Source organism: Coregonus clupeaformis, chromosome 16, assembly GCF_020615455.1.
Source record: "Coregonus clupeaformis isolate EN_2021a chromosome 16, ASM2061545v1, whole genome shotgun sequence".
In the NCBI taxonomy this organism is placed as follows: Eukaryota; Metazoa; Chordata; class Actinopteri; order Salmoniformes; family Salmonidae; genus Coregonus; species Coregonus clupeaformis.
The window spans coordinates 16,593,832-16,608,970 of NC_059207.1; the positions used below are offsets into that span (position 1 = coordinate 16,593,832).

Sequence of the window (15,139 nt, forward strand, 5' to 3'; positions counted from 1 at the left end):
TTATGATGCTAATGCAGCATACATTTTTTGGTTTCATTTTTAACATTATCACAATTTGAAACTCAAGGTCAGCAAACCGTTTTCTCATAGATATCATGGCCAAACTTCTACATTGGCCAGGACCAATATTATCCCACGATTACAGACTGAAGATGGGTTCAAGATGGGTTAATAATACTAGCAATACCAAAATAGTAAGTATTTTGGAGCATGAAATGTCTGGGAAGAATATTCAATCTGCTATGAAATACAGTAGGGCATAACTGGTAGTCCTTCCATCAACAATGTCAACAATGTTTGTATCTAGAAGAATAGTCAACTTAAAGAACCCTCATGGTCACTAAGTCCTTATGGGGATAGTCCTTTTACCATCTCTGTGGTGTGCTCTGGATCTCTGTACAAACCTTACTCAGTTTAGGCCTGTCATAGGGTGGGTGTTTGTCCATGGTGCACATGACAATGCGATCGGGGAAGCCTTCCTGTCTCAACGTCTCAGCGCACACCAGCCCTGCTGGACCTGGAGACACAAGACACTCGTTTAACGTCTATATAGAATCTTAGATCCTTGCTACCCAAACTGAATCCATGCTCCCTTTACCGTAACTATTGAGTGAAACAATAGTAGTGAATTGGAGCATGGATTCAATTTGGCATACCAGACACAATCTTAGAGCGGTGTGAACACAAACAAAACGATTTGAAGTGCGTTAAAACAAAGAGCATACAGTTGAAACGCGTAGTACAAAGACACTATGAACTAAAATCCTTGTTGTTGCAGTAATTATTGGGAGCTGCTATCATCTATTCTTCTTTGGAATACTCAGGACCTATAATGAACCGAACACATATAGTTCCAGTCCTAGTCGACAGTTTGAACATAAACAAACAGACTTCTTTTTACCAGCGGTGTGTGTAGGAATGGAATTGTATTATTTTAGGCACTGGTCAGCCAGGCTAGTAGACTGCAATGTTTTACTAGCCCGGGTCCAAAATCTGTGCCATGTGATATTTGAAAAGGCAAAATGTCAGTTGCCGGTGGGCTAGTTGAACACTATTTCTTCTAGCCAGGTCTGAAAAGTACTAACCACGGGCTAGCGGGCTAGCTTAATTTCCATCCCTGAGTGTATGAGTGCAAGGAGATGCTCAATGGCCAACTCACCTGATCCAACGATAAGGACGTGGCTGAAGCCAGTGCTGGAGTTAACTGCTGAACATCGGGCCATGGCTTTTGACCTCTTCTGTGACTGAAGATCCTGAAGACAGAAATGTTTGCCAGGTCACAGGTCAACAAAGGGGGATCAGTTGATTTAGCACAATGATCTGTTCTAAATAGTCCCAGTGTCTTTACCTGTTTGTTAGCGCGAACTATCACTTTGTCCTTTTCAACTCGGACCTGAAGCAAACAGACATGAGCAATGTGTACATGGTTTTGATTATGCTTAGAGACAGAACGTGAAGGCAGGGAATATGAATGGCATTGCGAACCGAACAAGGAAGGTCACCTGGAAGGTGGGCAGGCTGTCCAGCCCAGGAAAGTCCTCAATGTCTCCCGTAGCGATGTTGAAACAAGCTCCATGCCAGGGGCAACGAACGTGCCCTTTGGATAAGACACCTGCAACACACAAAGATACACATCCCGCTGTATCATACACCTGTCCATCTCAGAGCTTGATTATAACAGAAGACAGCAAAAATATGAATTTCCATACCAATATTCCACCAAAAAAGCAAACGATGCAGAACGGGACTCACCTTTGACCAGTGGTGCCCCATAATGTGGGCACTTGTGCCCGATTGCAGAAAACTCTCCATGTTCTTTGATGAGCAGCACTCTGCCACTTCCCAAATCAACCTCACGCATCCTATGCAGGGATAAGAGCACACACACAGACGCACACACACACACACACACACACACGCACACACACACACAGGAAGGGACAAAAATTGTGAGGCCAGCCATACAAATTCCAGGTGATTAACCTGGTACAGTATACATTGTCTTTTGTTTGGCCTTACTGTCCATTTTCCAGATCCTTGACATGACACACGGAGGCCTCCAGGTAGTCGCTGGGTTTGTAGAGCCTGAGGGCGGCAGCAGCGGAGTCCTCATCGGAGAAATGTTCCAGCGCTCCGTTGGGTCTGCAGTCAGAAAAGGGGCTTGCCTTTCCGTTGGGGGACTTCACATCTGCTTCCTTTTCTTTGTCCAGGAGGGTTAGCTCCACTTTCACCTCAACTGCAGGACCCAGACTACAGACCATTAGAAAACTGCAGGACATAGACCACAGACCACTAGAAAACTGCAGGACACAGACCACAGACCATTAGAAAACTGCAGGACACATACCACAGACCACTAGAAAACTGCAGGACACAGACCACAGACCATTAGCAAAACAACACCCTTTTCAGGCTGATGTTTGCCCAGTCACTTAAAAAATAAATAATGTATTCACTTGTTTTTAGTTCACAACTTTCACCCATCATCCTCCTCAACTTTTTAAGTCACCAGCAGCCACTGATATTTATGTTCATTTCTCCTTTGATTGCAGCACTCAGAGTCAGACTCCCCATGGAGAAGGGTTTTGTATCGAATGAAACTGACGTAACCATGAAAAGACTTAAGAAGATTTTTTAAAATGTGGTGCAAATTTGCTGTGACAACCTTGAGAGCTTTATAGCATATATTTAGGATCACTACACCATGCATTAGATATTTGCAGAAATAACACATATACATAAGGATAGGCCTAAGGGGATGTGTGGGTTTATTTGTTGTGAGGCGCCCTGAGGCATTTGATGACATCTGATAAGTTGCCTCTGGTGTTTGTATTTCTGCATTTCTGCAGAAGTGGTTGTGCAACCCGTTTTCACTGCAGCCAGCTTTATCTCTTTGGCTGTAAAAATATTTTGCTGACGATCCGGTTCCTACACGATAATCTGCCTGGAATTCTGACCTGCTGAGCAAGTCTTAATTAAAATCAATGGAAAATCATGAGAGTGACTGCAATCACAGGAGAGGAAACGGGAGAGGCATCCATCCCCACACTCATATGGGATCTTTTTTTTTTTCAAAGGAGAGATCTTCAACTAGGATCTTATGTAAGCAAATTCACATTGTGTGTTTGATTTGCTATAGGGATATTTTATATTTTTTAAATTATCTTTCTTTAGATTCTCACATCATAAAATCACATCTGCTGATCGGGGCAATTCTGAATCCATAAGTTGATAGCCTACTCAACCATATGCACCATGCTGAAGTCAGAATCTATCCTAAACATCAGATGTACTGTATCTGAAATCTTAAGTAATTGCTACATGTATTTGATGAGAGGTTGATGTACAGTGAGCTCCAAAAGTATTGGGACAGTGACAAATGTGTTGTTGTTTTGGCTCTGAACTCCAGCACTTTGGATTTTAAATGATACAATGACTATGAGGCAAAAATGCAGACTGTTTGAGAGTATTTTCATCCATATTGGGTGAACCGTTTCTAAATTACAGCACTTTTTGTACATAGTCTCCCCATTTTAGGGAATCAAATACTACACATGAGTGAATTTAGCCCAATACTTTTGGTCCCCTAAAATGGGGCGACTATGTACAAAAAGTGCTGTAATTTCTAAACGGTTCACCCAATATGGATGAAAAACCTTAGCTGATAGTCTGCACTTTAACCTCCTAGCCGTTGCATCATTTCAAATCCAAAGTGCTAGAGTACAGAGCCAAAACAAAAATGGTCACTGTCCCAATACTTTTGGAGCTCACTTTATATAAAATGAAGAGTAACATGATCATTGAACATCAATTAATTAATTAAATAACTAAAGTAAGCAGCACAGCCCATTCATGTACATGAGCAATTTTTTATCATCATTAAAATAGCATAAAGTGTTTATTTAGGTTTAACTCTCCTTCTCCTGGACAGGGGTTTATTTGTCAATGACTTGCAAACTATGTGTGATGACTCTGTCCTAAAACCTATTACCTTTAACTGAGGCTATTTATCCACAATGTGTTGCTGGTCTTACTTTTGTACTGTAATTTTACAAAGTGTAATTTTACATTCATACACACTGCTAAAAAACAAGGCTGATTTGTGGTTCTATATAGCATCATTTCTTCTAGCAATGCAAGCTGCTTTGTTTTTGGATTATCCCTGCCTAGTTAACATTTACATTTTAGTCATTTAGCAGACGCTCTTATCCAGAGCGACTTACAGTTAGTGAGTGCATACATTATCATGCTGGCCCCCCATGGGAAACAAACCCACAACCCTGGCGTTGCAAGCGCCATGCTCTACCAACTGAGCCACAGGGGACTATAGGATGCCACATTTCAAACAAGTCAGTTCGTCAAATATCTGCCCTGCTAGAGCTGCCCCGGTCAACTGTAAGTGCTGTTATTGTGAAGTGGAAACATCTAGGAGCAACAACAGCTCAGCCACGAAGTGGTAGGTCACACAAGCTCACATAATGGGACCTCAGAGTGCTGAAGCACGTAGAGTGTAAAAATCGCCTGCCCTCAGTTGCAAGACTCACTACCGAGTTCCAAACTGCCTCTGGAAGCAAAGTCAGCACAATAAATGTTTGTCGGGAGCATCATGAAATGGGTTTCCATGGCCGAGCAGCTACACCCAAACCTAAGATCACCATGCGCAATGCCAAGTGTCGGCTGGAGTGGTGTAAAGCTTGCCGCCATTGAACTCTGGAGCGGTGGAATTGCGTTCTCTGGAGTGATGAATCACGCTTCACCAGCTGGAATGCACCAATGCATAGTGCCAACTGTAAAGTTTGGTGGAGGAGGAATAATGGTCTGAGGGCTGTTTTCCATGATTCTGGCTAGACCCCTTAGTTCCAGTGAAGGGAAATCTTAACGCTACAGCATACAATGACATTCTAGACAATTCTGTGCTTCCAACTTTGTGGCAATAGTTTAGGGAAGGCCCTTTCCTGTTTCAGCATGACAATGCCCCCATGCACAAAGCGAGGTCCGTACAGAAATGGTTTGTCGAGATCGGTGTGGAAGAACTTGACTGGCCTGCACAGGGCCCTGACCTCAACTCCATTGAACACCTTTGGGATGAATTGGAACGCTGACTACGAGCCAGGCCTAATCGCCCAACATCAGTGTCCGACCTCACTAATGCTCTTGTTGCTGAATGGAAGCAAGTCCCCTCAGCAATGATCCAACATCTAGTGGAAAGCCTTCCCATAAGAGTGGAGGCTGTTATAGCAGCAAAGGGGGGACCAACTCCATATTAATGCCCATGATTTTGGAATGAGATGTTCGACGAGCAGGTGTCCACATACTTTTGGTCATGTAGTTTACATTTACATTTACGTCATTTAGCAGACGCTCTTATCCAGAGTGACTTACAAATTGGTGCATTCACCATATAGCCAGTGGGATAACCACTTTACAATATGTTATTTTTTTCTTTCTTTGGGGTGGGATAAGGGGCGGGTAGAAGGATTACTTTATCCTATCCCAGGTATTCCTTAAAGAGGTGGGGTTTCAAGTGTCTCCGGAAGGTGGTGAGTGACTCCGCTGTCCTGGCGTCGTGAGGGAGCTTGTTCCACCATTGGGGTGCCAGAGCAGCGAACAGTTTTGACGGGGCTGAGCGGGAACTGTGCTTCCGCAGAGGTAGGGGGGCCAGCAGGCCAGAGGTGGATGAACGCAATGCCCTCGTTTTGGTGTAGGGACTGATCAGAGCCTGAAGGTACGGAGGTGCTGTTCCCCTCACAGCTCCGTAGGCAAGCACCATGGTCTTGTAGCAGATGCGAGCTTCAACTGGAAGCCAGTGGAGTGTGCGGAGGAGTGGGGTGACGTGAGAGAACTTGGGAAGGTTGAACACCAGACGGGCTGCGGCATTCTGGATGAGTTGTAGGGGTTTAATGGCACAGGCAGGGAGCCCAGCCAACAGCGAGTTGCAGTAATCCAGACGGGAGATGACAAGTGCCTGGATTAGGACCTGTGCCGCTTCCTGTGTAAGGCAGGGTCGTACTCTCCGAATGTTGTAGAGCATGAACCTACAGGATCAGGTCACCGCCTTGATGTTAGCGGAGAACGACAGGGTGTTGTCCAGGGTCACGCCAAGGCTCTTTGCACTCTGGGAGGAGGACACAACGGAGTTGTCAACCGTGATGGCGAGATCATGGAACGGGCAGTCCTTCCCCGGGAGGAAGAGCAGCTCCGTCTTGCCTAGGTTCAGCTTGAGGTGGTGATCCGTCATCCACACTGATATGTCAGCCAGACATGCAGAGATGCGATTCGACACCTGGTTATCTGAAGGGGGAAAGGAGAAGATTAGTTGTGTGTTGTCTGCGTAGCAATGATAGGAGAGGCCATGAGAGGATATGACAGAGCCAAGTGACTTGGTGTATAGCGAGAATAGGAGAGGGCCTAGAACTGAGCCCTGGGGGACACCAGTGGTGAGAGCACATGGTGCGGAGACAGATTCTCGCCACGCCACTTGGTAGGAGCGACCTGTCTGGTAGGACGCAATCCAAGAGTGAGCCGCGCCGGAGATGCCCAACTAGCAGAGGGTGGAGAGGAGGATATGATGGTTCACAGTATCAAAGGCAGCAGACAGGTCTAGAAGGACAAGAGCAGAGGAGAGAGAGTTAACTTTAGCAGTGCGGAGAGCCTCCGTGACACAGAGAAGAGCAGTCTCAGTTGAATGACCAGTCTTGAAACCTGACTGGTTTGGATCAAGAAGGTCATTATGAGAGAGATAGCAAGAGAGTTGGCTAAAGACGGCACGCTCAAGAGTTTTGGAGAGAAAAGAAAGAAGGGATACTGGTCTGTAGTTGTTGACATTGGAGGGATCGAGTGTAGGTTTTTTGAGAAGGGGTGCAACTCTCGCTCTCTTGAAGACGGAAGGGACATAGCCAGCGGTCAAGGATGAGTTGATGAGCGAGGTGAGGTAAGGGAGAGGGTCACCGGAGATGGTCTGGAGAAGAGAGGAGGGGATAGGGTCAAGCGGGCAGGTTGTTGGGCGGCCGGCCGTCACAAGTCGCAAGATTTCATCTGGAGAGAGAGGGGAGAAAGAAGTCAAAGCATAGGGTAGGGCAGTGTGAGCAGGACCAGCAGTGTCATTTGACTTAACAAACGAGGATCGGATGTTGTCAACCTTCTTTTCAAAATGGTTGACGAAGTCATCCACAGAGAGGGGGGGGGGGGGATTCAGCAGGGAGGAGAAGGTGGCAAAGAGCTTCCTAGGGTTAGAGGCAGATGCTTGGAATTTAGAGTGGTAGAAAGTGGCTTTAGCAGCAGAAACAGAGGAAGAAAATGTAGAGAGGAGGGAGTGAAAAGATGCCAGGTCCGCAGGGAGTCTAGTTTTCCTCCATTTCCGCTCGGCTGCCCGGAGCCCAGTTCTGTGAGCTCGCAATGAGTCGTCAAGCCACGGAGCAGGAGGGGAGGACCGAGCTGGCCGGGAGGATAGGGGACATAGAGAGTCAAAGGATGCAGAAAGGGAGGAGAGGAGGGTTGAGGAGGCAGAATCAGGAGATTGGAGGGAGAAGGAATGAGCAGAGGGAAGAGATGATAGGATGGAAGAGGAGAGAGTAGCGGGAGAGAGAGAGCGAAGGTTGCGACGGCGCATTACCATCTGAGTAGGGGCAGAGTGAGTAGTGTTGGAGGAGAGCGAGAGAGAAAAGGATACAAAGTAGTGGTCGGAGGGGAGTTGCAGTGAGATTAGTAGAAGAACAGCATCTAGTAAAGATGAATTCAAGCGTATTGCCTGCCTTGTGAGTAGGGTGGGATGGTGAGAGGGTGAGGTCAAAAGAGGAGAGGAGTGGAAAGAAGGAGGCAGAGAGAAATGAGTCAAAGGTAGACGTAGGGAGGTTAATGTCACCCAGAACTGTGAGGGGTGAGCCATCCTCAGGAAAGGAACTTATCAAGGCGTCAAGCTCATTGATGAACTCTCCAAGGGAACCTGGAGGGCGATAAATGATAAGGATGTTAAGCTTGAATGGGCTAGTGACTGTGACAGCATGGAATTCAAATGAGGAGATAGACAGATGGGTCAGGGGAAAAAGAGAGAATGTCCTCTTGGGAGAGATGAGGATTCCTGTGCCACCACCCCGCTGACCAGATGCTCTCGGGGTATGCGAGAACACATGGTCAGACGAGGAGAGAGCAGTAGGAGTAACAGTGTTTTCAGTGGTAATCCATTTTTCCGTCAGCGCCAAGAAGTCGAGGGACTGGAGGGTAGCATAGGCACTGGAGGGTAGCAAGGGATCTTTCTCTCCACTGAGATGATCCAATGCACCAAAGAGCAATAATACTTATTGACAGCAAAACTGAATAAAATGTACACCTCAGGAGAAACATACTTGTCATTGGAGGAAGAGATACTCCGACATAGGCGAAATTATACTGCATTCTCTCACTTTGCCATGTGTTATCACTTCATCCCCCTCTCTCACACACTCATTCTCCTTTCTTTTCTCCCTTCTGTTTTTCCATTCAGAGGCATCATGCGCTTAGTCCTTTTGAGTGGGCACTGATGGCATCATATTATTCCTAGTCTTAGAAACTATTCTGTGTTGACTTGACTCTATGTTGCTAAAATTTTTGATTGGATCAAATTGAGGGGTCAGCTCCCACTAACACATCTGTAAGGATCATGTAAAATGTATTAGTCAAATTAGGTACCAATCTGCTTTTCACTGACTGCAGAAACTCAAGGTGTGCATCAATGTTTTGACTAAGCCCACGCTTTTCAGAAATTTGCAGTATCACATCAGGCAATACACTTGAATAGTTATTATCGTCTTAATGTAACTCTTTATGTTTTCATTTTTCTCTGGATTTTCCCTAGCCCTAACCCTAACCCTTACCTTAGCCCTAAGTACAGTTTAAGAAATTACAATACTTTTTACACTGTACTTACAGGAATAATTACACAGTAATGATGTTGTGATATTGTATTCTACATACATGTAAAAAACATGTATTTATCTAACATTGTGTAAAAGTTTTGGTCTGGTTTAGTTTCTTAACTATACTGGTGCTCATCACTGCTGTGTCCAAAGTTCCGTTCAGGGCCCCACTTGTTTTCTAAAGACTCTGACTAATTAGACTTTTCACAGTGAGGGGCCTCTGTTCCAACACAGCACCCTCTAAAGTCTGGACACAAGCTCCCTATCCCCTCCACTTTATTCATAATAGCTGATAGTGTGGTATTGCAGTGGTTGTTTTTGTGAAAATTATGTTTAATTTGTTTTGGTTTTTTAAACCGCTCTCCCTAAGAGCTAAAGCACTATTGAAAGTCAAAGCTTTAGGAGCAAGCAAAGATATAAAAACGTAATGTGTTTGATTACAGCACTTCCTGCGTCCTTCAACAAGCTGACTGCATTGAAACAGTGATAGGTTTGCTTTGAAACGGTCATACATTGTGCCATACATTTGAAACTCGTATTTGACTATGTAATCCTCTTGAAGGCAATGCAATTGAGAGCATTAAAATTCCTCCTCCACAAATCGCCATGCTACAAAGGCAGTCAGGAGAGGGGTTTGTATGACCTATATACTGTATAGCTGGCAAACAAATGCCAATTATTCCAGGATTTGGAAGGGTGTAGGACAGAGGGAAGGAGACACAGGAGGTAGGACAGAGGGAAGGAGACACAGGAGGTAGGACGGAGGGAAGGAGAACAGGGGTAGGACGGAGGGAAGGAGAACGACGGTAGGACAGAGGGAAGGAGAACATGGGGTATAATGGAGGGAAGGAGAACAGGGGTAGGACGGAGGGAAGGAGAACATGGGGTATAATGGAGGGAAGGAGAACAGGGGTAGGACGGAGGGAAGGAGAACAGGGGTAGGACGGAGGGAAGGAGAACAGGGGTAGGACGGAGGGAAGGAGAACAGGGGTAGGACGGAGGGAAGGAGAACAGGGGTAGGACGGAGGGAAGGAGAACAGGGGTAGGACGGAGGGAAGGAGAACAGGGGTAGGACGGAGGGAAGGAGAACATGGGGTATAATGGAGGGAAGGAGAACAGGGGTAGGACGGAGGGAAGGAGAACATGGGGTATAATGGAGGGAAGGAGAACAGGGGTAGGACGGAGGGAAGGAGAACGGCGGTAGGACGGAGGGAAGGAGAACAGGGGTAGGACGGAGGGAAGGAGAACAGGGGTAGGACGGAGGGAAGGAGAACAGGGGTAGGACGGAGGGAAGGAGAACGGCGGTAGGACTGAGGGCAGGAGTACAGGGGGTAGGACGGAGGGAAGGAGAACAGGGGGTAGGACAGAGGGAAGGAGAACAGGGGGTAGGACAGAGGGAACAGTGGGTTGGTGGAGGTGGTGGAGGTGGTGGTCACCTGGTTTGCTTTTGGAGAGGCATCCTCCCATTATGGGCCCAGGGTAGAGCTAGGAGGCCTGGCTGGAGGAAGCCCAGGGGAGGTGAGGAAGAGACGGGTCAGATCCTGGGGTTGGGCTGCTGGGTCGGGAGGTAACCACGACAGCGTTGAAACGGGGGTATCAGTATGTCCAGGTGTAGATCCAGGTCAGCCATTGTAGACATCAGCTCTTCCACATCACCACCTGGGAGAAGGAAGAGTGAACAACAGCTGAGTGTCTGAAAAGCCCAGTGGAGGCTGGTGGAGGGAGAAATGGGGAGATTACAAAAGCCCCACCATCAAACAGCACCACTACACCAACCTGGAATCAGGGGTAGACATAACATAGAACATAGTAAATTGGCATTATATGTTACGTTTCGTATGGTATGTATTAATTTGTGGATGTCCATCATCCATTTTGTGTGATATGTTACGAATTACAATTCGTATGATATGTTACGAATTGCAATTCATACAATGTGTTATCAATTCCAATATGTTACGAATTTGCCAAACCTATGATACGTTACGAATTCTAATTTGTTGTCGCTAACATTAGCTAGGTGGCTAGGTGGCTAACGCTAACGTTAGCTAGGTGGCTAACGTTAGCTAGGCTAGGGGTTAGGATTAGGGGTTAAGGTTAAAGGGTTAAGGTTAGGGTAAGGGTTAGCTAGCATACTAAGTAGTTGCAAAGTAGCTAAAAAGCAGTAAGTAGTTGCAAAATTTGCTAATTAGCTAAAATGAACACAAAACCTTTGGGTTGCTAGACGTTCGCGATATACGCTCACCCATCCACCCCGACCAATCACCCTACCTTCGTTTTTGCCTTAAGTAACCTTCTGTCTTACATAGCCATACCAAACGTAACATATCATATTCATTTGAGTGTCCCGGATTTACGTTTACTATGTTACATCTAGTCTATGAGACCAGGCTGACAACACAGTTCTATAAGGTTCTCACATGACTACTTGCGGTTTTTTGTGAACCCTCTGTAGAGTGGTGTGTGTGTGTGTGTGTGTGTGTGTGGTGTGTTTGCATTTATTTGAACCACTACCCATTTTGGTCATTTAAATACCATACAGTTTGTGAGTTTGCCTAAGGATACTAAATAGTTGATATCAACATTACGAAAACGTTATATTTTCATAATGTTCCGAAGTAATTGAGATTATATCACATGTGAGGATTAACCACTTATATCAACCATGGCTTAGAAATTGTCCAATGAACTAATATGCATTCATGATGCCATTCATGTTGCTGAGAAACATGGACAAAGTCCTGAAAAGGCCACTGTGGTAGTTAAAGGGCTAGCCTAGCACTCACTCCACAGTGCTCTCAATGGCATTGTTGACATCTTTGTTTTCCACCAAAAAAACAGCCTCATCAACCAACCTTTTGAAAAGGAGAGGGTGTGTAGTTGTCCGTCAACCTGTAGGAACTGTACACCGATCAGAGAAGAGAACTCCATGTTTGTGAGAGAGGCCCTAACTTGGTTCCCTGAGGTTGTATAGAACTAAGCAGCTTCTAGTACTATTCCTGTGTGCTCTGCCCTCCAGCAACACTTGGCAACAATGTAAGGCTGAGAAAAGGTTGTCACTTGTTTTCTACACTTGTCTTCAGTGTTGGGGAAGCTACTCTGAAAATATAGTTTACAAAGCTACCAATTACTTCACACTGGAAGAAGTTAAGCTACACTAGAGCTACCCTTAAGAAAAATATGGTTTACTTTACTAAAGTTACTTTGAAAAGTAGTTCACCACATCCAAACTACTTAGTGATCTAAATCTGAAGTTTCATATATTACAATTGCATGAACAGATCACTCTGGAGTCAGATGTTAACAGAATGTGTAATTGAGCCTATTAAAAACAAAAACTATGTTTCAAGTGAGAATTTGACAGGTCTGATGCTGAAAAAGAAAGAAGATTCTTGCCTACTTCACTCATATTTTCTTTTCTTTTTGCTAAAAAAAGTAGTGTGTAGTTCCAGTAGTTATAGCTGCACCACTACATGACAAACAAGTTATTAACTACTGAAAACACTAACAAGATTTGAATTTAGTTCAACTACCACAAGCTACTTCAAAATGTAGTTAAATTACTAGTTGAACTACATGTAGTTCACTACTCCCCAACACTTATTGTCTCTCTACTATGAAGCTAATGAGTGTGTGTGTGTATGCGTGCGTGCGTGCATGTGTGTGTCCAAATGCCCTTGAAGTGGAAGTAATAGTGTTAATAATGTTAATTGGTAGAATTTTCAACATACATTGTTACTTAATGTTGCATACATAACCCTTGAAAGTATTCACACCCCTTGACTTTTTTTTGTTACAGCCTGAATTTAAAATTGATTAAATTAAGATTTTGTGTCACTGGCCTACACACAATACCCCATAATGTCAAAGTGGATTTGTTTTTTGTTTTTTACAAATTAATTAAAATGAAAGGCTGAAATGTTTTGAGTCAATAAGTTTTCAACCCCTTTGTTATCGCAAGCTGAAATAAGTTCAGGAGTAGAAATGTGCTTAACAAGTCACATAAGGACTCATCCTGTGTTCAATAATAGTGGTTAAAGGTGCAATATGCAGAAATTGCTCCACTATTTCCTGATTGCTAAAATTCTGTACAATAATAGTGTTTAACATGCTTTTTTAATGGCTACCTCATCTCTGTACCCTACATATACAATTATCTGTAGGGTCCCTCAGTCGAGCAGTGAATTTCAAACACAGATTCAACCACAAAGACCAGGGAGGTTTTCCAATGCCTTGCAAAGAAGGGCACCTATTGGTAGATGGGTAAATATAAAAAAGCAGACATTGAATATCCCTTTGAGCATGGTGAAGTTATTAATTACACTTTGGATGGTGTTTCTAACTCAGTTGCCGGAGAGGAAGGAAACCACTCAGGGATTTCACCATGAGGCCAATGGTGACTTTAAAACAGTTACAGAGTTTAATGGCTTTGATAAGAGAAACTGAGGATGGATCAACAACATTGCAGTTACTCCACAATACTAACCTAATTGACAGACTGAAAAGAAGGAAGCCTGTACATAATACAAATACTCCAAAACATGCATCCTGTTTGCAACAAGGCATTAAAGTAATACTGCAAAAAATGTGGCAAAGCAATTCACTTTTTGTCCTGAATACTTGTTTTATTTTTATTTATTTTTTAGTCATTTAGCAGACACTCTTATCCAGAGCGACTTACAGGAGCAATTAGGGTTAAGTGCCTTGCTCAAGGGCACATCGACAGATTTTTCACCTAGTTGGCTCAGGAATTAGAACCAGCAACCTTTCGGTTACTGGCACAACGCTCTTAACCACTAAGCTACCTGCCGCCACTGAATACAAAGTGTTATGTTTGGGGCAAATCCAATACAACACATTACTGAGAACCACTCTCCATATTTCCAAGCATAGTGGTTTTTCAGGAGTTTTTCAGGATAAAAAAGAAACTGAATAGAGCTAAGCACAGGCAAAATCCTAGAGGAAAACCTTGTTCAGTCTGCTTTTCACCAGAGACTGGGAGATTAATTCACCTTTCAGCAGGACAATAGCCTAAAACACAAGGTCAAATCTACACTGGAGTTGCTTATCAAGAAGACAGTGAATGTTTCTGAGTGGCCGAGTTACAGTTTTGACAGTTCAGGCTGTAACACAACAAAATGTGGAATAAGTAAAGAGATATGAATACTTTCTGAAGGCACTGTAAGTGTTGTTAACCATTAACAGCCTTTGCACCTTTAACTTTCATGTCACTGTGTTTTGAAGGGAAGCAGAGGCCCAATGAGTTTCAAAACCACCTTTGTTTTGCTGCCACACATTGCCCACACACCCCTGCCAGAGCTTGTGATATTTCAACCCACTTGATGTTGCTAAACAATACAGCTGTTGGTATGAATATGAGAGCAGTACTACAGTAACAAGCATTCACAGGATGGCAGGTGTATCACGCAACACAGTGGGATTCGTTAGCAATAGCAAACTACTTGATATTCAGAGCACATCTTCATGTCCTTGAAGTTAAAAAAGTAGCTTGCACTTTTGAACGGAGCAGTGGTTAAAGTTCCAGAGACCAAGTTAGACATGGAAAGATCTCTCTTGAATTATGAAACATTTCACACAGTAGAACATGTCTGTGTCATGTCATTGCTGTCATACTGCTACATCGAAAGTGTATGAGTGTATATACTTCACAATATATCAATTCAAAATGATCACAAAAACATTCAAGAAGTTTAAAGTTTTGCAGCATGGAATTATCAAGAGTCCGTTTAGTCATCTTTTTAAAGGTAATATAGAACCTGAGCATGCTAACAAATCCCTACACGTTTTGTGAAAATGCCATGGCAACCATTAATTATTTTCTACACTCATTTTATAGCATCACCAATCTCAATGACCCACCAACAACAAACACATTGCAAAATGCCATTTTGTCATGAGCATGATGTTTCCCTACGAAGAAGGGTCAAAAACTTCCCGAGTGGCGCAGTGGTCTAAGGCCACTAGAAATCCTGGTTCGACTCCAGGCTCTGTCGCAGCCGGCCGTGACCGGGAGACCCATGGGGCGGCGCACAATTGGCCCAGGGTAGGGGAGGGAATGGCCGGCAGGGATGTAGCTCAGTTGGTAGAACATGGCGTTTGCAACGCCAGGGTTGTGGGTTCGATTCCCACGGGGGGCCACTAACTGTAAGTCGCTCTGGATAAGAGCGTCTGCTAAAATGTAAATGTAAAATGTTCCAGCAAGCCTGAAATATAAATATTTTGTACTA

General features: G+C 44.3%; 1 protein-coding gene across 4 annotated transcripts in view; it reads right to left on the minus strand.

The window, feature by feature from the left end:
• Positions 1-15,139, minus strand: part of LOC121584516 (apoptosis-inducing factor 3-like) — a 36,616-nt gene that overhangs the window by 10,248 nt on the left and 11,229 nt on the right. For all 4 annotated transcript variants that reach the window (XM_041900435.2, XM_041900434.2, XM_041900433.2 and 1 more), the window contains exons 2-8: positions 10,328-10,550; positions 2,020-2,236; positions 1,753-1,862; positions 1,503-1,612; positions 1,349-1,393; positions 1,160-1,253; positions 405-517 (exon numbers count right to left, since the gene is read on the minus strand). In XM_041900435.2, coding sequence (XP_041756369.2) covers positions 405-517; positions 1,160-1,253; positions 1,349-1,393; positions 1,503-1,612; positions 1,753-1,862; positions 2,020-2,236; positions 10,328-10,358 — 720 coding nt within the window. In that variant the 5' untranslated portion in view covers positions 10,359-10,550. The remainder of the gene's footprint in view (positions 1-404; positions 518-1,159; positions 1,254-1,348; positions 1,394-1,502; positions 1,613-1,752; positions 1,863-2,019; positions 2,237-10,327; positions 10,551-15,139) is intronic.